The sequence below is a fragment of the Marasmius oreades genome, chromosome 3, assembly GCF_018924745.1.
Source record: "Marasmius oreades isolate 03SP1 chromosome 3, whole genome shotgun sequence".
NCBI classification, from domain to species: Eukaryota; Fungi; Basidiomycota; class Agaricomycetes; order Agaricales; family Marasmiaceae; genus Marasmius; species Marasmius oreades.
Genome location: NC_057325.1, coordinates 411166 through 433754, shown reverse-complemented (window position 1 = coordinate 433754; position 22589 = coordinate 411166). Strand labels below are relative to the sequence as shown.

General features: G+C 45.2%; 7 protein-coding genes across 8 annotated transcripts; 3 read left to right on the top strand and 4 right to left on the bottom strand.

The window, feature by feature from the left end:
• Positions 1 to 585: 585 nt before the first annotated feature.
• Positions 586 to 1628, bottom strand: E1B28_005443 (uncharacterized protein). Of its 2 annotated transcripts, none has more exons than XM_043150006.1 (5): positions 1530 to 1628; positions 1364 to 1481; positions 1207 to 1304; positions 1067 to 1146; positions 586 to 1011 (listed from the first exon to the last, which is right to left on the bottom strand). In XM_043150006.1, the coding sequence occupies exons 1-5, from the start codon at positions 1587 to 1589 to the stop codon at positions 987 to 989; spliced, it is 381 nt and encodes a 126-aa protein (XP_043011090.1). In that variant the 5' UTR covers positions 1590 to 1628; the 3' UTR covers positions 586 to 986. The 2 variants fall into 2 exon arrangements, with proteins under 2 accessions (XP_043011090.1, XP_043011089.1); XM_043150005.1 differs by having other exon boundaries at positions 1071 to 1146.
• A 43-nt stretch (positions 1629 to 1671) lies between these two features.
• Positions 1672 to 5633, top strand: E1B28_005442 (uncharacterized protein). Its single transcript, XM_043150004.1, has 15 exons — positions 1672 to 2147; positions 2284 to 2570; positions 2636 to 2859; positions 2918 to 3076; positions 3139 to 3192; positions 3242 to 3271; positions 3325 to 3441; positions 3500 to 3660; positions 3717 to 3974; positions 4039 to 4097; positions 4159 to 4378; positions 4433 to 4545; positions 4617 to 4828; positions 4899 to 5194; positions 5271 to 5633. Exons 2-15 carry the CDS (start codon positions 2300 to 2302, stop codon positions 5566 to 5568), a joined length of 2472 nt encoding a protein of 823 aa, XP_043011088.1. The 5' UTR covers positions 1672 to 2147; positions 2284 to 2299; the 3' UTR covers positions 5569 to 5633.
• Positions 5634 to 5820: 187 nt separating this feature from the next.
• Positions 5821 to 8752, bottom strand: E1B28_005441 (putative NRPS-like protein biosynthetic cluster). The gene is made up of 16 exons (XM_043150003.1): positions 8687 to 8752; positions 8579 to 8623; positions 8139 to 8528; positions 7994 to 8091; positions 7732 to 7940; positions 7578 to 7675; positions 7486 to 7526; positions 7349 to 7429; positions 7172 to 7296; positions 7052 to 7116; positions 6851 to 6997; positions 6765 to 6803; positions 6530 to 6712; positions 6409 to 6478; positions 6083 to 6359; positions 5821 to 6029 (listed from the first exon to the last, which is right to left on the bottom strand). Exons 3-16 carry the CDS (start codon positions 8200 to 8202, stop codon positions 5871 to 5873), a joined length of 1656 nt encoding a protein of 551 aa, XP_043011087.1. The 5' UTR covers positions 8203 to 8528; positions 8579 to 8623; positions 8687 to 8752; the 3' UTR covers positions 5821 to 5870.
• Positions 8753 to 10259: 1507 nt separating this feature from the next.
• On the top strand, positions 10260 to 11315 carry E1B28_005440 (uncharacterized protein; the record flags this gene model as incomplete). The annotated part of the gene is made up of 6 exons (XM_043150002.1): positions 10260 to 10335; positions 10386 to 10600; positions 10668 to 10814; positions 10887 to 11000; positions 11068 to 11178; positions 11241 to 11315. 6 exons carry the CDS (start codon positions 10260 to 10262, stop codon positions 11313 to 11315), a joined length of 738 nt encoding a protein of 245 aa, XP_043011086.1.
• Positions 11316 to 11666: 351 nt separating this feature from the next.
• Positions 11667 to 12538, bottom strand: RPS13 (ribosomal 40S subunit protein S13). The gene is made up of 4 exons (XM_043150001.1): positions 12444 to 12538; positions 12188 to 12388; positions 11924 to 12059; positions 11667 to 11859 (listed from the first exon to the last, which is right to left on the bottom strand). Exons 1-4 carry the CDS (start codon positions 12475 to 12477, stop codon positions 11775 to 11777), a joined length of 456 nt encoding a protein of 151 aa, XP_043011085.1. The 5' UTR covers positions 12478 to 12538; the 3' UTR covers positions 11667 to 11774.
• A 127-nt stretch (positions 12539 to 12665) lies between these two features.
• E1B28_005438 (uncharacterized protein) lies at positions 12666 to 14043 on the top strand. The gene is made up of 6 exons (XM_043150000.1): positions 12666 to 12787; positions 12848 to 12899; positions 12963 to 13418; positions 13490 to 13600; positions 13660 to 13731; positions 13793 to 14043. The coding sequence occupies exons 1-6, from the start codon at positions 12769 to 12771 to the stop codon at positions 13806 to 13808; spliced, it is 726 nt and encodes a 241-aa protein (XP_043011084.1). The 5' UTR covers positions 12666 to 12768; the 3' UTR covers positions 13809 to 14043.
• Positions 14044 to 18689: 4646 nt separating this feature from the next.
• E1B28_005437 (uncharacterized protein) lies at positions 18690 to 19262 on the bottom strand (the record flags this gene model as incomplete). The annotated part of the gene is made up of 1 exon (XM_043149999.1): positions 18690 to 19262. The coding sequence occupies one exon, from the start codon at positions 19260 to 19262 to the stop codon at positions 18690 to 18692; it is 573 nt and encodes a 190-aa protein (XP_043011083.1).
• Between the last annotated feature and the right edge of the window lie 3327 nt (positions 19263 to 22589).

Below are 22589 nucleotides of genomic sequence, written 5' to 3'. Positions count from 1 at the left end.
CGCATTCCATGAAGAAGCAGAACAGAAGCCATACTATCTGCGAAGCCTTCCTGCTGTAGAAATTAGTTGCGACATTACTGTTGGATGAGGAGAGAATGCGGTGTTTGTGCGGTGTATCGTACGCCGGTTCATTGTCAAACGACGCGAGTTGGTGACGACCAGTTGGTGACCATGCCAGCCTTTCCAGATATTTGAAAATCCTTGTCAGAGATGATGCACCTTAGTTTTGTATAAAGAATCATTGAAACTTGAAGATATGCACTCACAGTCATACTCAAGGGATACCATTATCTATCCAACTAGCCATCCTTCTTCTGATTCTTGCGATTCGGATTCCATCGAGGGTGTCAGAATAGACGCTCTTCAAAAAGACGGTCGAAGTCGAAACGGTAAGTTAAAGATTCGGTCAACTCACGAGTCACCATCCCTGCATTGTCACGTGTATGATTCGTACCTCATTTACAACAGGATTCGTTGCGTAGCTTTTCATACCCGAGGAAAACACCAATACACTATTGGATACTTACTGTTCCCTGCTTCCCCAATCAGGTTCCAAGCGTAGAAACCAAAGCTAACAGTATGAACACGGAAGCGAAATCAGCTTGACAATGATAATTTTCACACTGCCATTGAACTATGCTCGATAGGATAAATGTTTCAAATGCGTGAAGTGAGGAATGATAAACGACCGCAGCCATATGTAAGGACATGAAAGACGTCGATGGGAAGTCGTTCATGACGAGAGGATGTGGAGATTGCGACGGAAGCGAAACCAACCACAGATGCCATCGCCGAGAGACGACGTTCTTCGACACTTTGACATAGAAACGGGATGTCGTGCGAGGTAGACTCCGAGTTGGGTTTAGGGTGCACTTCTATGATGAACTTTAAGTGTCATTTCCAAGCTCCTCTTTCGACTTTGGGTAAACTCTTAATCTGGCGAAGCACCCGCGTCGAGATTTCCGCATAGTACAAGGCGAAGTGCTTCAGTGACTTGTAAATGAAGGGATCCTAGAGGAGGATTCATCAGTCAATAGAAATATTCAAGTCAGTAATGATTCAGCACCAACTCGTACGAGCAACTATCTGAACGTATTCTTCGTTTGTTTTCTGCGCCTCGTCTTCAAGCATTTCTAGTCTCCGAGCCTGGAAGGTGACAGCATCGGATTTCACGGAGGAACAAAGGTACGAACCCACTAGACGTACCTGTTCTTCTTCTAACTCTGCCTCCGGAAACGAGCTTATGAGAAACTCCAGCTGCTTAGCTTTCACAATCAAATCCGTAACAACTTCCCGTTTGTTCTCTGCAGTTGAGGGATATTTCTATCAACAAATTCAAAAGGTAGAGTCAGCGAAAACCGACCCTCAAAGTCTTCTATAGAGTCATACTTGTCCGAGCTTCTCCGCTTTGTAACCGGTATTTCAGTTGATGTCTGGCGCGTTGAGAGGTACCCGATACTGCTAGACATGATCAAAAGCAGCTGAAAATGCGTTAATAATGAATAAAAACAGATAGATTGACGGTAAACCTGCTGAATTGCATCTTGAAATTGTGTTACACGGTCCATGTTCGATGAATCCTGGAACATTTCCTGTAGGCTGTACGCGTCGTTGGGAGGTCAAGAGAAACCGCCGACGTAAAGTGTGGGAAATTGTTTCCTATTGCCTTCGCCAAGTTCTTCACTCTTCTTTACCTCGTGATCTATTCATGTGGTATTCTCGTTGTTCTGATTCTCGAGGCGTTATGGCGTACGTTGTGGAAAGGCAGTCGACATATCAACAACCCCATCTTTTGACAGGATCGCAAAACTTGAAGGAAATTGTTTGCTGAGACCTTTGATCAATTTCCTGGTCTTCCGCAAGTCGTCAGATCCAGATTCCCCGCGCTTGTAAAACTTTTTCCAGGCACTGAACCTTGCCTTTTAATGGTCTTGAACCGAGTAAGAAGGTTTCTCGGAAGGTGCGAAGTCTCGAGCGTTCGTCTGTTTGGTGATGCAATTACAGCAAAAACTTCGGCAGCTGTCCTACTTAACCTCGCGACGTCCCTGTCTTGGAAGCTTGATATTCTTAGTTGCAAAACCGTCACTCGTGGTCATCAACAAGTGTTCCAGCTGGGAATTAATTTCATGCGACAAGTCAAATAGCAGGTATGCCCTCTTTCTTCGTATCGTGTCTTTTTCCTGCCTCTGGCAGGCTGCCATCCCCCGAGCCAAATGAATGCGGGCGAATAATCTCCCTTGCAGAAAAAGTCCGGATGATGTACCTGAATGACGGCTTTCTCAGTTTTGCCTGACGTTGCATGTGGAAAATATTCATCGACATGTCATTGTCGCAATTACCGGTAGAATACCGGACTCACATCTCATACGAGTCGGCATGTCGACTCGTGATTGTCATATACTTGGGACACTTTGTGCACACCCACGCTGCACCACCTGGCAATCTCGAACCCCTCATAGTATTGGTTTTTTCCAACAATAAATGCGGAAAGAAGAGATTATCCTCATATCTCCCGGTTTTGCAACTCGCACCGAACTTTGACCGATCGCCAATAACTTATAGCCTGAGGGGTCAGTCTAGCTCTAACGCAAACTCATCATGATGCTCAGGTCACTGAGGCTCATTTCGTTCTTAGTTACGGCCCTTCAGCTCGCGAAAGCTGATCTGACGGTGTACGAGAACGATGCTCTTGGGTCTGGATGGGAAAACTGGAGTTGGGGTTCCACCATCGACTTTGCAGCGAAGGATATCTTCGACGGCACAAGCAGCGTTTCTGTCACATCTGATGCGTACTCTGGTCTTTCCGTGAAGTTGGAAGGAACTTTCCCCCAATATGCTGGTCTCCGGTTCGACATTTCGGTATATTCTCTTACTTGTGATCGTAGGGTTCAATGCTAATAGATTAACTCACATTTAGGGAGCTCAACCGGATGTGCAGATTTATTTCTCTGCAACCGATACCTCGGCGCAGTCCCCAAGTATTCCTATCTCTGCCATTAGCAAGGAAGTCACAGCCAATGGTTTCACTTCGTTATTGATCGACTTCAAGGCTTTGCCAGGTACTGGGGCTACACTGGCAAGTAGTATTCCCGTATATATAGAACGAGCTGCTCTTTTCTCATGTTTGTATTTCTCTAGCCTACCGCAAACTGGGACCGTATCACCTTCCAGGCTGGTGGTAATGGTGCATCAGTGAGTAAAACTACTGACATCTTGTTAACGTACTGATACCTTTCTTCAGTACCACCTGGACAACATTATCTTCGTCGATGTGCGTTTCAGTTTGCTTTGGAGTCACAAACCCGTATTCAGTGCCTGTTCCAGTCAATCGTTGTCGTACCTCAATTCCTCAGTGCGGAGCCTTTAGCCAGCAACCTTCTTGCTGTCACTACTGTCGGAGCCGTCAACCTTAAGGACATCGTCGTCAAACTCAACGGAAAGGTGTGCTACCCACTATCATGCTAACGAAAGCGAAACTCATATACGTCGTCGTATCCAGGCACTTTCCGTCTCCAGTACGAAGACCTACTCGCCTCCAGATACTCCTTCGAAGACCATAAACTACCTGGCTCTGGCATCGCCTTTTACCTCCGGCTCACTTGTCATCACTGCAGGTAACTCCACCTTTGGCCATACGATTCCGGCAGCCCAAAGCGGAAGGTAATTCGCTCATATTACTACCTGCGTTATTATCAGACACTCATCTTCAACTTCAGCATAGCAACACAAGGCTCATTAGCTATCAGCCCCCTCATCTACGGAGTCAACTTCCCAACGGATGCCAACTACATCAAGACTCTCGGTGTCACCTTTTCGCGTTGGGGAGGCAATACCGCCACATCCTATAACCCCAATGGTGACTTCATCAACGCTGGTGCCGACTGGTACTTTGAGAACCGAGGAAGTGACAAGGCGGACGATTGGTTGGGTTGGGTTAACGGAGCGGGCTCGAGTTCTTTGATGACCGTACCTGCGTACGTTTCTCCCTCTCTTCTCCGACTGAGAACCGCGAGCTAACAAAAAAATGCACAATCACAGACTGGATTGGGTTGCTAAGGACAACTCTTCTTACTCTTATCCCAAAACGCTGTACCCTGGTAGGTGTTCCTTCACTAAACCGGGAGGCTTCTTCTTCGTGTTCTGAGTATCTTTTCCCAGACCAGCAAGCTTTCGATCCCTTTAATGCTGACGCAGGCAATGGGAAATTGCCCGATGGTACACCCGTATCGCCGGCGACTGAACCAAACCGTTCTTACACTACTTGGAACCCAACTCTCGCGAAGCAATGGTTATCCTCTCTGAAGAATAAGCCAGCTTTCATCGCGATCGATAACGAGATCGAAATTGCTCATTCGACGCATCAAGACATGCACTCGCAGTAAGGAAGCAGCAAATCTCTCGCTCAAGATGATGCTTAATACATCTTTCGCAGGCCCATTAACTATGACGAAGAGCTCAAACGAATCGTCGACTTCGCAACGGTTGCCAAGCAAGCACTTCCAAGTGCCAAGGTTGTTGCGCCTTCGACTTGTGCGTGGTGGTTCTGTGAGTGGGAATGTCTCTCTTCGTTTTCCATGACATGATGATTAAATTCCAATTCTTTGCTTCAATCAAAGACTGGACGAGTTCTGTTGGATGGGACGACACCGCGGCTCACGGAAACATTGACTTCCTCCCTTGGTTCCTACAGCAGATGGCTAAGCATGACAGGAGCACTGGCACTCGATTGTTGGATTACCTCGATATCCACTACTATTTCCAAGGGGATACAAGTGCGAACGATGCAGCTGCAAAGGCAATCAGATTGAGAATGACGCGTAGTCTTTGGGTAAGTTCAGAGGACTAGTCAATTCCGACTGAGGTCGATTACTGATTTCCGTCCACTCTTCAACCACCAGGACCCTACCTACGTCGACGATTCCTGGGTCGGTCAGGAACCTCAACAGAACCACCAACCGAATCCCACCAAGATCCAGTTGATTCCGCGCATGAAGAGCCTCATAGCTCAAAACTATCCGGGCACTAAACTGTCGATCAGTGAATGGAGTTCTACGAATGACCAAGACATCACAGGAGGACTCGTTACTGTAGATATGCTTGGTATTTTTGGAAAGTACGGCCTCGACGCGGCGACGTACTGGGCTACTCCCGATCAACTGGGACCTGTAGGATTAGCGTATTGGCTCTTCCGAGGGTATGTTCTCCGATCTCCCCTTCCCCTCACTGAGAAAAACAAAAACTGACACCCCGATGCTCGTATTTCGCTACAGCAATAATACATTCTTCGGCAGCTCTAGCGTGCAGGTTAGCCTGTCAAGTTCATCGAGTCCCGATACGGTGAGCGTGTACGCCGGAACTCAAAATAGCAAGTTATCGGTTGTTATCATCAACAAGAGCCCGAGCGCACCTCTTTCATACAAATTCTCGAACTTCCCTGCTGGAACGTACTTCATCAGGCATTTCGGTGGTGGTGCTGGTGTGGCCAAATGGCAGACGGAAACCACGCTGAAAGCGAGTGATTTCCTCGTAGTGCCACCTTACACGGCAATATTCCTTCTTCAGAAATAGTCTCAGTCGCTAAATATCACTTTTGTGGTTACCGCAACGAGTAACGTGTACTATAGTAAGCTAGGATGATACTTTAAATGCGATTGAAACGATTTTTGTTCGCCCTCTAGACCTCTTGAGATGCTATATACAAGGCAGTTGTTTCAAGGCTCACTCATTGGTGCCTTGATTGAAGGGCCAAGGTGTACCGGGAACCAAGCCTACAATGATCACAAGATTAGAAACTCAACCAGCAGGTATACGACGCGTGAACCCGGGACAGAAAAGGACTCATAAACATTCATTCGAACTTGAATCGTAAACTACAACTTCGCCCGACTAGCTTCCACTTCAGCATCTCGACAGTACTTATAGTATTCTTCCAGAGCTTCAGGATTCGCGACTGATGCACTCGGCTTCAATACAGCTCCAGAAATAATCTGTTTCACCGCTATCTCGATCTTCTTGCCGTTGGTCGTGTACTGTAAGGAAATAGTGAGCAAAGTAACACCGAAATACATCATCTTGAACTGACTGGTATATTTTTCACCTCAATCATGAAATCAGGAACATGTCGAGCAGTCAGCTGGTTCCTGATTGCGGCCTTGATTTGCATTGCAAGAATCTTGGTGAAGGAATATCCGTGTCTCATTTTCACGAAAAGAAAGACACGCTCCTCAGGATCTTGCGCCCGACGTTGTCCAACGCAAATGCAATCGTCGACCTGTTCAGAAACGCCTTCCAGCTGTTCTACAACTGAATAAATCTCTCCTGCCCCAAATCTGATGCCCTTCGGATTGAGAACTCCATCACTAGTAGAAGCAATTATTCTTCGGTTTCAAAAGAGAGCACTGCACCCACCTACGTCCCAGAATCTGGATCCCGCCAGTTTTGGGATTAACAACCATGAAGTCACCCTGCCTCCATATGCCTTTGAAAGATGTCGATGACACTCCGCAGATAGTAAGGAATGAAGACATACCGGGAAACATGTCAAAGTACGCCTTGCGGAATTTCTCACCCGATTTGTCACCCCAGAAGAAGAGTGGGACGGTCGGATGGCCTTTCGTAACCACCATCTCACCCGCCCTACCAGTTCCCTCGATGTTGCGACCGTGGCTGTCAAAGACTTCGACCTTTATTCCCAAGCTCTTGCAGGATATCTCTGTATCGCGGATGAGGTTCCTGAGTTGAGAGAAGACATTTCATAAACATACCTCCGACGTGTATCTGTAAACTTGGAATGCTAACCACAACTGGAGGATGTCAGTAAATCCGGTGAAAAGACGAACACACGACTCACATGCCGCACAAATATCTGTTCCTCCCATGGCGATGAAAACTCGTGTTGAAGGACCAAAAGCTTTCTGCGCCCACGCGTGAACATTGGGAGTCAATATAGAGCCTCCAACGGCAATGCTTTGCAGAGCTTCGAAACTAGCGACTTCATCTAGAAAGACAAAAAGGTTATAACCCCATTCGTATGGTCCGAGAGACGGCGTACGTGGTTGTATGCCTTGACTGCGCATTTCTGACAGAAAGCGAGGGCTGAGGCCAGTAACGGTCGCCCTTGGTTCACGACATAAGCCGACCGTCATTCGACAGTAAGGTAAAATACACATACCCTTGATCATTTATCATTTTAACGAAAGTCTGGATATCTGGGTGGAAAGGGGATCCGTCGTATAGTATCATTCGCGCACCCAAAGACAAAGAGCCCATGAGAAGAGTCCACATCATCCAACCAGTCTATCACCGATTTTTAATGATAAATACGGTGCTACCAAGATTTCTAACATACCGTCGTGTATTGAAAGAATGTACCCAACGCATCTAGCCCGTAGCAGTATGCTAGCTCCTTCTTGATCTGAAGTAAAATTCCCTGCAGCCAAAGGCTGGTCAACTCCTTGCAATTGATAGAGTGCGACGCGTACTCACCCCGGCACGATGGACAATGCATTTGGGCGTGCCAGTAGTTCCTATATAATTATGAGCATCCCCAAGTTGATTAAGCTGTGAATGATTGATACCTGAGGAATAAAGAATTATCAGAGGATGATTGAATGGAAGTTGTTCAAAAGTCAAGGCGCTATTATCTCCCCTTGCTAAAAAATCAGCGTAACTGAGTCTGTTGTAATAGGGTTAGAGATGAACGCCATGAAATTTACATCGAACAAGACTTGCATATCGTATCTTGCGAGTGCTTGCAGTGTAAAAACTCGTCCAGTTATTCTGCTTGGCAACAATATCGTCGACTGCAACCCTCTTTGATTGAGCGAAGAGAGGACTTCCAAGCACTTGCCACTCAGATCAATAACTTTGCCAGCGTAGAAGACTTCGGTTTCCATGAATAGAAGCTTTGGTTTGATTTGTTCATAACGATTCAAGATACCCTAGTCGAATGATTGTAAATAGAACGTCAGTGATAATGACGAGTACGAGATACCTTTGCGCCCATGTCAGGCGCGGTGCTCGTATATATCGCACCAATACTGGCTGTGGCCAAGAAGAGAACGACGGCTTCAATGGAATTGGTGATCACAGCTGAGAAGAATAAGTGGGCAGACGAGGGAGAATCAAGTCCAGCATACCAGCTATTCTATCGCCAGCAACAACACCACTCGACCTCATAGCAGCAGAAACGGCCTGCACCATGGACCGTAGCTCCTTGTAGCTATAATCTATCGCAATTCCTCTCTCATCCACAGTGCTACACGCCACTCCATCGTCACGGCGAAAAAGAAGGTTCTCGGCATAATTCAGTTGGGCGCCTGGAAACCAATCCAGTTGGTGAGGCGAAGAACCGGGTTCGTTGACCTAGTTGTTCCAAGCTTATGAGTTAGAATGGGAGCAATCGCAATGACAAGAACTCAGGCATTCCTTCTTCGGAGATCGGGAGTATATTATCCCAAGTTGTTGCGAAAGGTCCAGCCAGAAGGTATCATCATTCACAGAGTAACCGTATAAGTCTTGGTAAGTTCCTGTTGTGAAATGAGAACAGATTCGGACCCGACAATTGAAGGAATATTACTGAGAGACAAGCCGTGTTTTCTGTTTATTGCGCGTCGCAAAGATTCTACAGCGATGAAATTTGGCTGAGAGGGTTTCCAGATGATATCGTGGTCCATTGGGGACGCACCAGCAGTGGGAACATTTAGTAGGAGATGAAGGTCAGAAGACGAGCCAGGTCACGCACGGGCCGCACTATCCAACACGTGGGGAAGCTTAACATTTCCTTCATACTTTATGTACAGGGATTTGATTAATTCCGTGAACACGCGAACTCTGCGTTTCACGCTCGGCAGGGTCGGAATGTTCAGCGATATTAAAACTCCGCTGATAGTCGCTATACAGGCGAATCAACATGTTCAAGTATCTTGCATCCTCAAATTCACTGTACTTAGTCTCCTACCAACTCGAATACTATATATTGTGTACCATTCCATTATGAGAGTTTTTCAACCCCTCGGAAACAGGCTCCTGGAGGCTGGACATAGATGTTTGAGGCTCGAGACTCCTAGGGAAAGATGCGAGACGTCCTACGTATCGATAACGTCGGATTTACTTCGGAACAGAGTCGGAGTTTCAATCTCAATCATCGGCCGTATGTATGCCACGTACAACCGCCCATTACCCGAGGGCGCTTGCTTAGCCGACAGGCGCACCAGGGAACGCATGTTCACGGAATTAATCAAATCCCTGTAAATCATTCAACCTTCATTCCCGATCCTACCACACTTCGAACCACGCCGGAATCTTTCTTCGCCTTCTACTTACTGGGTTCTACTCTCAATCACGGGTGGCGAATCCTCTGCTATCAAGAAAATCATGACCCAGCTCTTACCGGCTACGCCTGTCTTCTAGTAGTAACGCAGTGGAAGATATAAATATTCATCTGAGATCACAATGAAACTAAAACTTGGATACGGACTACATTCACGTGCGTGTTTACCCAGAACTCAGACAGACGCTACATTTCCCGATGTCCAACAAAAGAATCAAGATACGTTCAGGAGGTTAAATTTTCATTATTCAAGTATACCGAGATATGGAGAAATAGAAGGACTGCGAATACACAAGTTTGCGACAAAATGCACCTATAAGTATTATGTAAACCGAGTCTGTTTGTTTCCAGCGAATATTCCTTTCGTCTAGCAAGGTGACATGGGGATGATCCTCAAGCACGTTGGAGTCGTCTGCAGCGGGTGAGCCGGATCTTTTTGTCCAGTAACACAAGAAGGTCTTGACAAAGAGTAAACAGCGACATGAGCTAATAAAATATTCTGACTAGCCTGACATGTAGAAATCACGCGGGCTTTTAGCTTTCTTTTTGGATGTTGAATATGATTTTCCGCGAATCCACGTCCACGACACGTTATGTGCGGCTGGAGTAAAACTTACGAAAGTTCCGCTGGCAGAGGCAGGCACGGCTGTCATCCGAAAAAGGCAGCTGCTTATACATATAAGGACCGACCCCTACATGGTACAAATGAATACAAATACGGACCAAGCTCTTATTCTTATTCTTTCATCCCAGATCGGGAAAACAACATAGCGCTTGTTTCATTCTTCACCTCCATTAACGATCAAATCTGATCAGTGAAGTGCTATTAATTATCAGGATCATGCTCGTCGTTCAGTGAGTCGTGACCCAGGTGACACTGCTCTTTCTGACCAACAACCGTCGCACAGAATCGTTACACCTGGTGATGATGCCAGTTTCAGTCAGGTTCCCGGGGAGTCAAGGCATTGACTCACCTCACAAAGGATACAGCCTTAGAATAAACAGTATGTCGCTTTCGTCCTTCTATTCCAAGCCCTAAACTGACCAACAAAAGCCCGTTTTCTGGAACCAGTTGAGGGGAACACAACCCCTCCCACCACCCCCTTCACCGTCGCCCTTAAAAATCGACAAGGACTCGAAGACGGTATATATCAGATTAGTACAACACAATCCTTCGACAACGATTGCCATGTCGAGAGACCGTTATATCTCGCCACCGATTCTGGTTTCGTGAAAGTCGTTCCAGAACCTCGGGATAATGCGACATTGGTAAGTATCTGTAACCTTCTAGTTTTCGAAACTTTTCTGCAACCTAGAACTTACGCTTCTTATCAAGTGGCGAATAAACCGAATCAATACCCAACTCGATACATTCAACATCAACTCACCGTCATGCAACATTTCGAACTTGGTATCAAGTCACGCATTTAGATACCGAGTTGAGAATGTAGGCAGTGGAGAGCTCCTTGGGTTGAGTCGGTCGGTAAGTTAGATCCTCGTGCCACTCATGTCCAGGGCTGACTCTTTGCCGCCCTACCACAATGGGATAAAACAGCGACTGACGTTGATAACAACGAAAGGGTATCAAGACAACACTTTAAAAGTCTTTATTTCACCTTCAGAACCACCTTCTTGCGAATCCGGTACAACTTCGACAGGTAGTTACAAGGTGAACTCGTTAATCTTCCCTTCGGAGGTAGTTTTACACAAACTTCTTACTCACATACGACGAGTAGATGTACACAATCCTCCCGGACGAAACATCATACGGAACCCTAGAAGAGTTTTATCTTCATGTGGGGATATGGCAGTTGGCACCGAAAGGAAAACCGGTTGTGCCTGCACCTGTCAGTAATTTCTGAATCGTGAGCGGCCCTTAGCTGATGTTGAATTACCCTCAATTCTTTAGGTCCATCTATCCTCGAAGGTTTTTCCGGAGTCGGATTGTTCGTGGGTATTCGATTTTGCGGAAGGAATACCATGAGCCTGGACTTGTCTTCGGGGTGGGGGAGGGGGGGCAAGGATGAATCTTTGGAATCTAGTACAACATGACAATACTAAGTTAAGTAACAGGAGATGTCGAGAGCATTCCCCGACCCACCTACCGTTATACCAAGCATCCTCGAATGGAGTCCTTGAACCCAAATCGTCGTTCGAGCAAACGAGCGGAAAAGTAACCTCGCAGAAGAGGTGAAGTATATGGTGAACGACACGGTATGCAGCTCCACCGTCCATAGGTGTTTCATGCACCAAGGCTCAAGCCGGTTATGGGTAGGTCCAGAGTTGCTCGAAAGACATTTTCTCTGTGAAGTATCACACTGTTGAACTGTCATTTGCTACGCATAACGTGGCATGTAGATTTGCATACAGCGCGGTAGAGTACATGAGAGTAATGCCATAGAATTTCGACAAGAGGCTCGCCCTCCCAAAAACCACCACACGCTTAGGCAATGAGAGTGGAGGCGGTAGCAGAGTCGTACTTGAAAGTGGGAGGAATCTGCTGCTTGGTCTTGTAGTAACGAGCCAGCCTACATAGAGTAAACCGAATATCAGGAAACAATATCGAGACTGATAACCACAATAACCACACACCTGTGAATCCTGGACTCGATCAAGATAAGACGGAACTTGGAATCCTTGTCCTTGCGGTTGACCTCAAGGTGTTTTCGGACGGCAACCGCCTTTTTGATGAGGAACCATAGGTCCTCAGGGATGGATGGGCCAAGTCCTATCCCCAAACAAAAGGTATTCCAAAAAGATAATTTTTGGATAAACAGAAAGGGGATAGAGGGAAAAAGATAGCAAGCCAGTGTATGAGAGTCCATACATGACTTTCAACGAAGATAGAGGACACACCGTTCGCCTTGAGGATACGAAGAATTTTGTTACCAGTGACGAATCGCACTTGGGGGATACCATGCGAGTCACGGAGAGTAACACCGATTTGGGACGGAGGCAAGCCCTTACGGGCGAGCTTGATGATCTGATCAACAACGTCGTCTGGAGTCGTCTTCAGCCAAGTAGGAGGAGCGCGACGGTAGGGGAGAGCAGAGGACGCTGTAGGGTGTAAAAGTCAGTATCGTTGAAATTTCCAATAATTTCTGCGACGTACAAATGCCCTTTCCGGGAGCGTGCATACGACCCATGGCGACTGTCTTGGAGGAGAAGAAGAGAGAGAAAAGAGTCTTGAAGGTGCGGCCTTGATGCCTGTTACTGAAGTCGAGGCTCGAGCAATGCAGTCCAGCGCGTGATTGAGTTCGGCGTATGCCGAGTGGCTTGGAGGAACTGACTAGTTCCGAACCTTAATTATTTCATCTGTTTGTTCTTGTTGTTACTGACTTCCCGCCCCAACAAGGTATCCTCATCCTCCTCCTCAGCATCAAGATCCTCAAGAGCAGCCGTTGCAGGTCGCTGCTAGCCTCTTCCAATCCCAAATCATGAAGTTGAACATCGCTAGTCAGTTCCAGTTCCCTTCTCATCCATGCTACCCGAATCCTGACCCGTCCTTACCTCTAGACCCCGCGACTGGGGCCCAAAAACTCATCGACCTCGATGACGAGAAACGCTAGTGTGTACAACTTGTACGAACCATCTCAACAAGGAAACTTATTCTCCATTTTATCTTTTCTAGTCGTGTCTTCTTCGACAAGAAAATGTCCCAGGAAGTCCCTGCCGATTCCGTAGGCGACGAGTGGAAGGGCTACGTTTTCCGTATCACCGGTGGAAACGACAAGCAAGGTTTTCCAATGAAACAAGGTGTCCTTCTCCCATACCGTGTCCGTCTCCTCCTCGCCGATGGTCACTCTTGCTACCGAATCCGTCGTACGGGTGAGCGTAGGCGTAAATCCGTCCGAGGATGCATCGTTGGTCCCGATATCGCCGTGCTCTCTCTTGTCATCGTCAAACAAGGTGAACAAGAAATTCCCGGTCTCACCGATACCGTTCTCCCCAAGAGGCTCGGTCCCAAGAGGGCGACGAAGATTAGGAAGTTCTTCAACTTGAGCAAAGAGGATGATGTTACGAAATACGTTGTTAGGAGAGAGGTTAAGAGTTCGAAGAAGGAGAACGCTAAGCCTTACACCAAGGCGTGAGTTTCCCTCAGCCCTCCCCCCCTGTTGTTCTTTCTCAACCCGCATTTCTTCATTATTCGTTTCTTAGTCCGAAAATCCAACGTTTGGTCACCCCTATGCGTCTCCAACGCCGTCGTCACCTTAAGTCCATCAAGCGTCGCAGATTCGAGCACCAGAAGGAACAGAAGGCCGAGTTCGAGTACGTCACTACATATATGTATCCTCAAAGGACCATGTTATTGATTCGAAACTTGACAGTGCCCTTCTCGCCAAGCGGATCGCAGAGAAGAAGGCCAAAGTCGCCGCTATCAAGGCCTCCCACCAACAGAAGTACGGATCCCACACTTACTTTCTTGTAACACTGGGCTAACTACCAACTCCCTCTTTACAGGGCAACGACTGCGTAAAACCCTCCCCCTCCCCCTCTATATTCGCTACGAAGGTTTAGCAGGATATCCACCTCGGCAGGGCAAACGATTGCGGGGACTCCCTCCTCCCCACCATGTCGTGGTCCTGTCGCGTGTTGTACTTGTTATATCTTTCCGTGCATGCTATCCTCACCGTACATCGCATCTCATGTCGTGCAAGCCATGTTTTTATATGATTATGGGTCGAAAACGTTGTTTCTTATTCGTGCGCTCTTGAATCTTGAAGACAACCATTAGCTCTCGAGGGCTTGACTAAAATATTGTACACACTTACATGATCCACGTATTACACGGCGTGGTGTATGAGAACTTAATTGAAAGCACTGACATGTACTATTCTGCGCAGGGATATGCAACATTTTCGAGATCCACTTCCCCACACTACCTGCCATATTAAAAAATTGACCAGAATAGTTTAGTAGTGTTCAGAATGTTAACCTGATTTTATCAGGATTTTAGGAGAGCTGTAAGAAGTGTCGGGGAGTGTCCGAGGGTGCGACGAGAAGTGCAAATCTTTTTGTCACGGATCGTCACGTCCAGCAACAGTCATTCTGCACAGCCTCGCTTATTGATTTCTCTAGTGGATTGGGGACTCATTTTGCTTATTTTACACTACCTTCCACTCCCTTGTCTCTGGAATCTTGTATTTAGTCTTAACATTCTTGTTTCCATTTCGCTATGTCTTAATATTCTTGATCTACATTCAGAATTAGACTGTTCCTGAGCTGTCACGCTGTTCTCACAACAGGGTATGTACTATATTTTGATTCTCATGAGGGATCCTCTATCTTCTGGTGGCCACGGTTGTACATACAAGCTCTTGTGTACTCAAAGAAACTTACAAAAAATTGCTGAGGCTACAAAAAGACGGGAAGACCCCATTTTAAGAAAAGTTGCATATCCCTGTGCACCGCACATCGAAACACAGAATAGTATGTTTCCGTAACAGCTATATCATGATGACTCGGTGCACTTTTAAACCTTCTCCCTTTCGCAAATTCAACCATCTCACCGCCCTCCATTCCGTCCCCTTCTCCTGCGTTCAATTTGTTTTCTACCCATGAAGGTTCTTAGTCATGCATCCAGGTGTTCTTTTGGTAACGTCACAGTCAATGAAGTTCATGGAAATCAAACACACAATCATTATCATCCGGTTCCCATTCAGCAGCACGAGTCTAGGGAACACGATATGGACTCGGAATATGATCAGGTGTGTGGTTAATCAGATTTGGGAAACAAAGACACGAGTGTTTACCAGCAGCCTTGTAGTTCCATACCATCAAGAGAGCAGATGTTTATATCACTCAAGACGTACTTTCTGAGAAATACCCATGGTATCACTGGGGGCATTTTGCTGTCATGTGAGCGCTGTCTTGTCTATGTCATGTGGCAGTAATGTAAGTCGTACACCACCAAAACCGGCCCATGTCCTACAAATATGTGCTACTTTATATATATCCCATAAACTCAATATATCATGAACATATGTTGACCATGCTGTAATAATGCTGTAACACAGTCCAGCAAAGGGAATTCTGGTGTCCCTTGTTCCTCCTGTGATGGAAATGGGTCCAAATGGCATATTTTACCTACCAAAGGTCAATGTATGCAGGAGTAGGGCAGGAGGACCACTGGAAACATTTGTGCTGAGTATTTATGGCATTGTCATGTGACTCTACATATCGTGAACATATATGGAGACAGATGGTGATTATATAAAGTAGCACATATGTCAGCTATCTGTTCAATGATTGGCAGTGTATGTGGAAGGGTTTGATGTGACCAAATTGTGACTCAAGCAATGAAAATTCATGAAAATTAACCTAAATAGGATAATAGTTTTGTACTAAAGTATATTAGTTATTGTTCCTAATGAAGTGATTGTTTGTGCAAAAGCTGCTGTAATGCTGATTCAATGTTACATAAGGTCACTGTTCATGTGACTTAGTGACTTCATAATCGATGTTGAAGCGACAAAGACCCTGCATTGAGTTAGCATTCCGGCACCTTTTGCGCAAATGATCACTGCATTGGCCACAACAACTAATGTATTTTACTATAAAACTGTAATCTCATTTAGGTTAAATTTCATCAGTGTTTATTGTTTGAGTCACATTTTGGTCACAATAAGTGTTTCCACATATGGCTTACATGATATAGACAAGATAGTTCCCACATGACAGCAAAATGCCTGCTTGCTTATTCTCTTCCTTTCTTCCTTCAATTAATGTCATGACCAATCTTCCTCTGGATAGTGAGTATACATATCTTACTTCCACACATAACTGATTCTGAGATCTTCTCCTTTCAGCTGACTCCCCCTAGTTCGCCAAAACAACTAGCCACTCGAAAATCCCATACATTTATCAGGCTTGTGAGTTGGAACGCAATGTAGACGTTGGGACAGAAAAAGGGCGCTAATGGGCGAAGAATACCACTCAAGAGTCAACCTAATATCAGAGCTACGGGAGTAGCACCAACACCAAATCAACCCAAAAACTAGTAAACCTCCGTGTAAAGTCTATCAATAACTCTACACACCAGGAAAGATTGCAAGGGTGGACTGCTTGGCAAAGGTTACGCACAAGATCACAGTCTCAGTATCGTATGAAGTTCTTATGAAATCAATGTGTAACTGCAAGTGTAAAAAAACACCACAGCTACAGGATTCTAAGGTTTGTAGGGGCTCTGTTTATTGTCCAGTGGACTAAGTGGGACTATGAATTTCGTCTACGGTAAGACTAATTCGAACGATTGGAGACTATTGCCCTCGACGGACACGAAAACTAAGTCCTCGGCGGACACGAACGCTAAGACCCTCGACGGATCACGAAACAGTAATCAAGACCTCGGCGGCCTACGGACGGATAGTTCTCTAGTTTTTGACCTCGACGGTCTCGTATAGTTCAAATCAAATCTTATCGTTTCACTGCACAAAGACAGGGCAAATCTCTCTATTGGTGTCAAGAGCAGTTACTCACGGGCAACCCACTCAGGACTTTCCTACGCACGGGTAGTACTTTTTTATCTACGGATACATGAGCTGCTTTTATACTACTTCTACGCTAGCTTTGTAATCCTATCTCTACTTGTTCTATCTCTAAAAATAATGCACCGTAGCTACGAATCCATGCGGAGTCTTATCGCTAGGGACTGCTACATGTGCAGAATCTTGTCTACGGAGCTTTTCCGTATTCGAATCTTATGTTTTGGACCAATCTGGACCGTTCTTCATTCTTGTTTCAGCATGTAGAATGGACCTACATAGGCGTACCATATGGTATTTCCTGCCTACGGACCTTATCCTGCATTTCGTCGTTATCAAATCATATGGACTTTGTGAGTCCAAGTAGTTCCAGCATATGGATCCAGAGTTCCGAATCGCCATAGCACATGAACAGCACGGACTCCAAGATCCGTTGTTCATTCCTGCCTGGTTCCTAGGTACTCTATCTGTGATCTGGGATCTGTATCATGTCTTTTTGTCTTTTCCTCAGATCGGGACTCGATCTACGGTCATATCAAATTTCTCCTAGTCTGTGTGGTCCAATGTCCGATTTCTTGTCAACTAAATCCCCCGTAGAAGTAGGTACTCCTAGTATGAAGGTCTTTTGACTTTGTTAAGTTCTGCTACGAACGGTTCTGTGAAGACTACAAGTCTTCTAATAGTACAATCCCTTGATATGCCAGTGCATAGTAGAATGTAGAGAGTAGAACTTGGTGAATTACCGCTTAAGTCCTCTGCTCATAGTGTTCTACAGGTTTCGAACGGTCATACAGTTTTCTGACACGATCTACGGCTCTCTCTAACTGGTCTAGCTGCGCCGACGGCACATTCTACTAGCGGCACTAGCTTTAACTAGCAATTCGGGCTCACTCTAGTTCTTAATACGATAAATATCGCTCCGTAGCACTGTTCTAAAGTGCAAAAAGAACCTTGTAGCATAGTCAACTAAGTCGCATTAGCGCAACCCAGGGGATGTTTTCCGAAATGGTAACAAAATATGGGTGTCCCAGGGTGACTCATCAGAAATCAGATGGAAAATTTATTTGGACAACGAAATAATCCCATGTCCAATTCCTCAACTTAATCAAACCCATCATTTAAACTCCAAAACCCTTCACTGGAGGGCAAAGTATCAGGTTTCCTATGACCTAAAAAAACCTAATAAACGGAAAAGAGTTCAAGGGTGAGCTTATATATTTTTGTGTGAATTCGAGTTGCAATATTTACCTAGGAGAAGTGACAATGCAGCTGAAAGAACCATTGGAGAGGACTCCAGAGAATAAAACCACAGTGCGTTTATTCTCAAAAGAAAAAACTGACTCAAAACCACTTCTGACTTAGTGGAAGACAATGCACACAACCAGTGGATTGAAGAATACATACAAGAATTCAACTCCCCTCCTCTTGCATTTCACCATCCACGCATGCATTTCTCTCAGCCGAAGTTGCCATGCTGGAGGATATGTCCTCAATGAGTACTCAGTTGATGTGATCATAGATCATGGAAACGCACTCGAAGCATTTTTTGGATCTGTTTCTTTTGGAAAAGTTGACCCTACAGTTGTTCAACAGGTGAAGCGACTTATAGAAGCCTACCAAAATAGCCAGTTCAAATTGTGGTTGCAGATGAAGGGGCTGTCAGTGAGAAGTAAGAAAAGGGTGAATGGATGGAAGGAGTGTATGCAGGATCTCATATCGGACCATAGTCACCACCTATCATCCTAACCTAACCTATCCATTCAATACCTTTTTGACTGGTAGATAGATGATAATACTGATTTTGAAGTCATTCTAAATCATCCAACATGTTTATACTCAATCTAACCACCACCACCCTCACTGGGGTACAGGAATCAGCAGTGTATCTTTCTACGACCAAAACTTGTGGTCCTTGCCCAACCCTCTGGTTTATCCTTCAAAGCAGTATAAGCAGACTCAGGGAAAAAACTAACTACGGAAACATGCCCTGAGGTGACTTTATATTCCTCCAGGAACTTGGATACTTCATCCGGGAACGGTTCTGAGATGTCCCATGGGGAGACGCGGTGGAAGAGAACGTTCATCCAGCCTATTATAACATCACCTGGCTTGTAGAGAAGACATGCCTCGAGGTCCAGAATCTCCATATGTCTGCCGTTGAAAGCGCCTAAACAGTATGTGGCAGTGGGGCAGACATTGTTACCGTCGAGGTGAACGCTACTCCCAAGTTTATACACAATTACTTTACCGATCCACAGTCCCTGGTCAATCTCTCGATGTATCCAGCGGGCAGCCTTGTGCATGTGTTCAAACTGGCTGAATTCCTCTGGCCATTCCATTTGGAACATGAGTTGGAGATGAATTGCGACCGCTTTGGAGGTCTTCAACCATTGCTCTACTGCTTGCGGACTGGCGGCCTTCCAGGTGTGATCGCTGGAGGAAGACATGACCTGGCATTGATGGAGTAAATGTTAATTTTGAACAGATATTGGTTTTCTAAGACAACAAGTGACGTACACTCTTTGGGTGGCCAACCTGCCCCCAACAAGAGACAAGATGGCAAACACTGGAACATTCGCCCTCTTGTTCTCTGTTGCTGTAAGGTCCCCGATGGGAAAAATAGTAAGATCTTTGAAGCTTTGAATCTTTCTTCATGAGATGGTGTCAGTCTGTTGGGTTACAAGGCTTTGGTTTGAGGGTTGTGATGAGAGCTTGGGTTTCCCGTAGATGAGAAAGTAAATATTTCCCCTTTCTGGTATGTTAGTCGATTGAAAAAGATACAGGCAGAGGCGACATATGTGTATCCCATCATTCCGAAGGGTGATGCCTGACTGCATATAATTTTCTAGTTCTGCGGTAGTTGGCTGTTCTCCTGAAGTTCGTGGCGCTTTGTGCTCCTGGGGATCCCTGTAGGCGAACAATACAAGCATTTTCTTCTGATCTTTGGAATAGTATCTGGTACTAAAAGGGTTGGGATTCTTTCCTGTGAAGGCATGATCAAACAACAGTCCAAGATCTCCCATGAATTGATTTCAGGCTTCCCTTCTCGTTGATAGGTACTTCTTACGGCAGGAATTGAGTTCCTCTTCAGTGAGGGACGACATGATCTTGAAAAAGTGAGTGTTGGTGGATGCGAGCTGCTTTTCAACCCTTTTCTTGATGTCGTCAAGTTGCTTCTTTCACTTATTGGGGTTGGGATTATTATCTTCATGTCCGTCTGCAAGAGGATAATTGACATGAAGGAGGGAAAGTAGCTATCAATAGACAATCAGCTAGACTGGTAGGGAGATAAAGACCCAAAAGGTCACCTTTGGGTCATAGGGTGCATCAGGACTAAAGTCAAAGTCTGTCATGCTGCGGGAGTTGGGTTTGGATGGTAGGGAGGGAAAACAAGTGTTGGTGTTGTTATGTTACAGAATGCCAAACTTTTTGGGGTGTTACGTGAGCCTGTGGGGTACCCCAATCTTATTTTCAAAAAACTCGGAGTTCAGGGCAGTGGAAAAGTGATGTAATGCTAAAAAAATATAATTCACCACGATATTTATTAGCTTGCAGTCGATAGCTCTTCATCTACTACTGCGAATGGCATCAGCTAATGACTTTGAAAGAACCTCTCTGGATAACCACCATCGATGGTTGATACTCGCACAAGGAGCATTGGGCTATTCACCTTTCAACAAACAGAGCTCTGGACCGCTTAGATGGCTGTTCAATGTGGATTCTGAGTGGCCTGTCGACAAAATTCTCAGGAGGTTGTCTGCATCCACTCAGCGATTCGTTCTGTCCGGTATCTCTCTTTGGTTGAGCTGATAACAAAAGTGCGTGTTTGGGAATATAGTTGAATTATTTTCGGGGATTTGACTCTAATAATGCAGATTTTATTGAACCTGGACCTATGCTCCATTATGGTAATGACAGTGGTCTCAGCCTGATTCTATTCCTTCTTCTTCGATAAACAATCCAGTAGCAACTTCTGAAGATACTATCAGATCTCTTTTGGGTTTCCACCTTCCCCATCCAATACAACTGAAAGGGATTGGTCCCTGGGACTATTCATGGCAATCCAAGGAATTTGCGATGTGCGTGTTTAAAACTGGCTCGCTGGACGGAAACTTATAATCCAACCTTAGTATTGTGTAGAAAATGCACCTTTGAAAAGGTTCTGGTTTAGAAAGAGAGTGGTCATTTGTTCTGACTGTGTTCACCTTTATGAGCCTGATTCAGAGAAAGACCAAGAGCATGACTGAGCGCAGGTGGATAAAATGTTACTGTGTGTTGGGTTGTATTTTTTTCTTCCGCTACAGGCCATCAACTGTGCACAGGTTATTCTCTATTGAAGGTTTCAGAGAGGCATATCTGAAGCATGAATATCCTGAACTTGAAGACAATGATCATAGTGTTTTGCCAGTTTGGAGAGGTAAGTTGGCTTGGAAACTTCCCCCAAACAACCACGTCTCACCCCAGCTACGAAGCATGCAATTTTGAATTTACTGATCTTCTTGGTGTAGTTCAAGAAGATGACGATCATGAACGGCTGCTTTATGTCGATGTGGATGCCCTTTATGACAATCTAAGGGGTACAGAACAACCGATGCATGGTACTGCATCTTTTTCATCATCTCCAGATTACGCATGTGAGAATCAAGTTGAAGAATAAGTGGAATATATGTGAATTGCTTCCGTGGTTTTCCATTGGTACCACAGCAAAGTTCTTTGCAGTATGGGCATGAGTCGTGATTGAGAAGTTGGCCAGTATAGCAGCAGCACAAATTAACGCAACAGGTCATACAGCTCAGGCTTGAATCCTCCCAAAAAATTGACGTTGGAGCACATCTTATCAAGTTTCGGGAGCAGAGGATGAGGGAATGCATGGCATAAGAAATTGTAATGATTGTCCAGAGTCTGTGTTTTTACTTTATGTATATGCAAAGGCACGACGTATATGTCACTTGTATTCAAGTAGTGTAAGAGTACAAGTAATCACAGTGATGAATTCAAGAGATTTACCAGTGTCCAATTTCTTCTCCAGCTCCAACGCTGTGAAATTCCAAGCTGACATATTGGTTTGTTAATACCACTCCTAATCAACTTCAAGCCATCCAAATCCAAATCCACCACCTCATCAAGTTCAGCTTAATTCTCATAAATGTCCTCTGTTCCTTCAACTTCTTCATCTGAAAACACCATAAGCAAGTCTCCCAACGTCTCGTTCAATAATTGATGGGTGTTCTGAAATCATACTGTCTTCAGCTGGGGCAGGATCATGCTCGGGCTGTGGTGAGTGGTTCTGAGGAACTATGCACACAGATAATCAATGAAGCCGCCAATATTGCTATATTCACAGATCTCAACAGTGTTGCAACACACGCTCGAAAATTTGTTACATTATATGATATATCTACTGCTTAATCAATGGAAGATTTCAATTGCCCCATTCATATTCAATTGATAATATGAGCCATTATATATCCCAGATACAACCAATATAATCAACCTACTATTGATTGACATTCAGCCAAACGCAGCCCCAAATTCGCTCAATGACAGCCCTAATTGACTGAAAATCAAATACCTGATATTAGGTTAAAAATCAACCTGGCATCAATCAACCAAACTTTGGTTGATTTTTTGGGTTGATTTTCAACCAACTTTACAGACACAGAGTATCAGTTCATAACTTCATGGTGGTTATAGGATAATTTGTTATAATAGATAACAAGGCTTTCACTATGGTTCTTCTTGCTTGTCTATGGTTTTGTATGTATGTCGGGTGA

Bases quoted from the DNA above. Each gene is read 5' to 3' on its own strand.
- E1B28_005443 (XM_043150005.1), bottom strand. From the start codon at position 1,589: ATGTTCCAGGATTCATCGAACATGGACCGTGTAACACAATTTCAAGAT. The intron at 1,482-1,529 runs GTTTACCGTCAA...ACGCATTTTCAG, and splicing joins TTCAAGATGCAATTCAGCAG to CTGCTTTTGATCATGTCTAG. The intron at 1,147-1,206 runs GTACGTCTAGTG...GTCACCTTCCAG, and splicing joins CAGAGTTAGAAGAAGAACAG to GCTCGGAGACTAGAAATGCT.
- E1B28_005441 (XM_043150003.1), bottom strand. From the start codon at position 8,202: ATGGTGCAGGCCGTTTCTGCTGCTATGAGGTCGAGTGGTGTTGTTGCT. The intron at 8,092-8,138 runs GTATGCTGGACT...TATTCTTCTCAG, and splicing joins TGCTGGCGATAGAATAGCTG to CTGTGATCACCAATTCCATT. The intron at 7,527-7,577 runs GTATCAATCATT...ATAATTATATAG, and splicing joins GATAATTCTTTATTCCTCAG to GAACTACTGGCACGCCCAAA.
- E1B28_005438 (XM_043150000.1), top strand. The intron at 12,900-12,962 runs GTGTGTACAACT...TATCTTTTCTAG, and splicing joins CTCGATGACGAGAAACGCTA to TCGTGTCTTCTTCGACAAGA. The intron at 13,419-13,489 runs GTGAGTTTCCCT...TTCGTTTCTTAG, and splicing joins GCTAAGCCTTACACCAAGGC to TCCGAAAATCCAACGTTTGG.
- RPS13 (XM_043150001.1), bottom strand. From the start codon at position 12,477: ATGGGTCGTATGCACGCTCCCGGAAAGGGCATTT. The intron at 12,060-12,187 runs GTGTGTCCTCTA...GTTTGGGGATAG, and splicing joins TCGTATCCTCAAGGCGAACG to GACTTGGCCCATCCATCCCT. The intron at 11,860-11,923 runs GTGTGTGGTTAT...TACTCTATGTAG, and splicing joins ATCGAGTCCAGGATTCACAG to GCTGGCTCGTTACTACAAGA.
- E1B28_005442 (XM_043150004.1), top strand. From the start codon at position 2,300: ATGTGGAAAATATTCATCGACATGTCATTGTCGCAATTACCGGTAGAA. The intron at 4,829-4,898 runs GTAAGTTCAGAG...TTCAACCACCAG, and splicing joins GAATGACGCGTAGTCTTTGG to GACCCTACCTACGTCGACGA. The intron at 5,195-5,270 runs GTATGTTCTCCG...ATTTCGCTACAG, and splicing joins GCGTATTGGCTCTTCCGAGG to CAATAATACATTCTTCGGCA.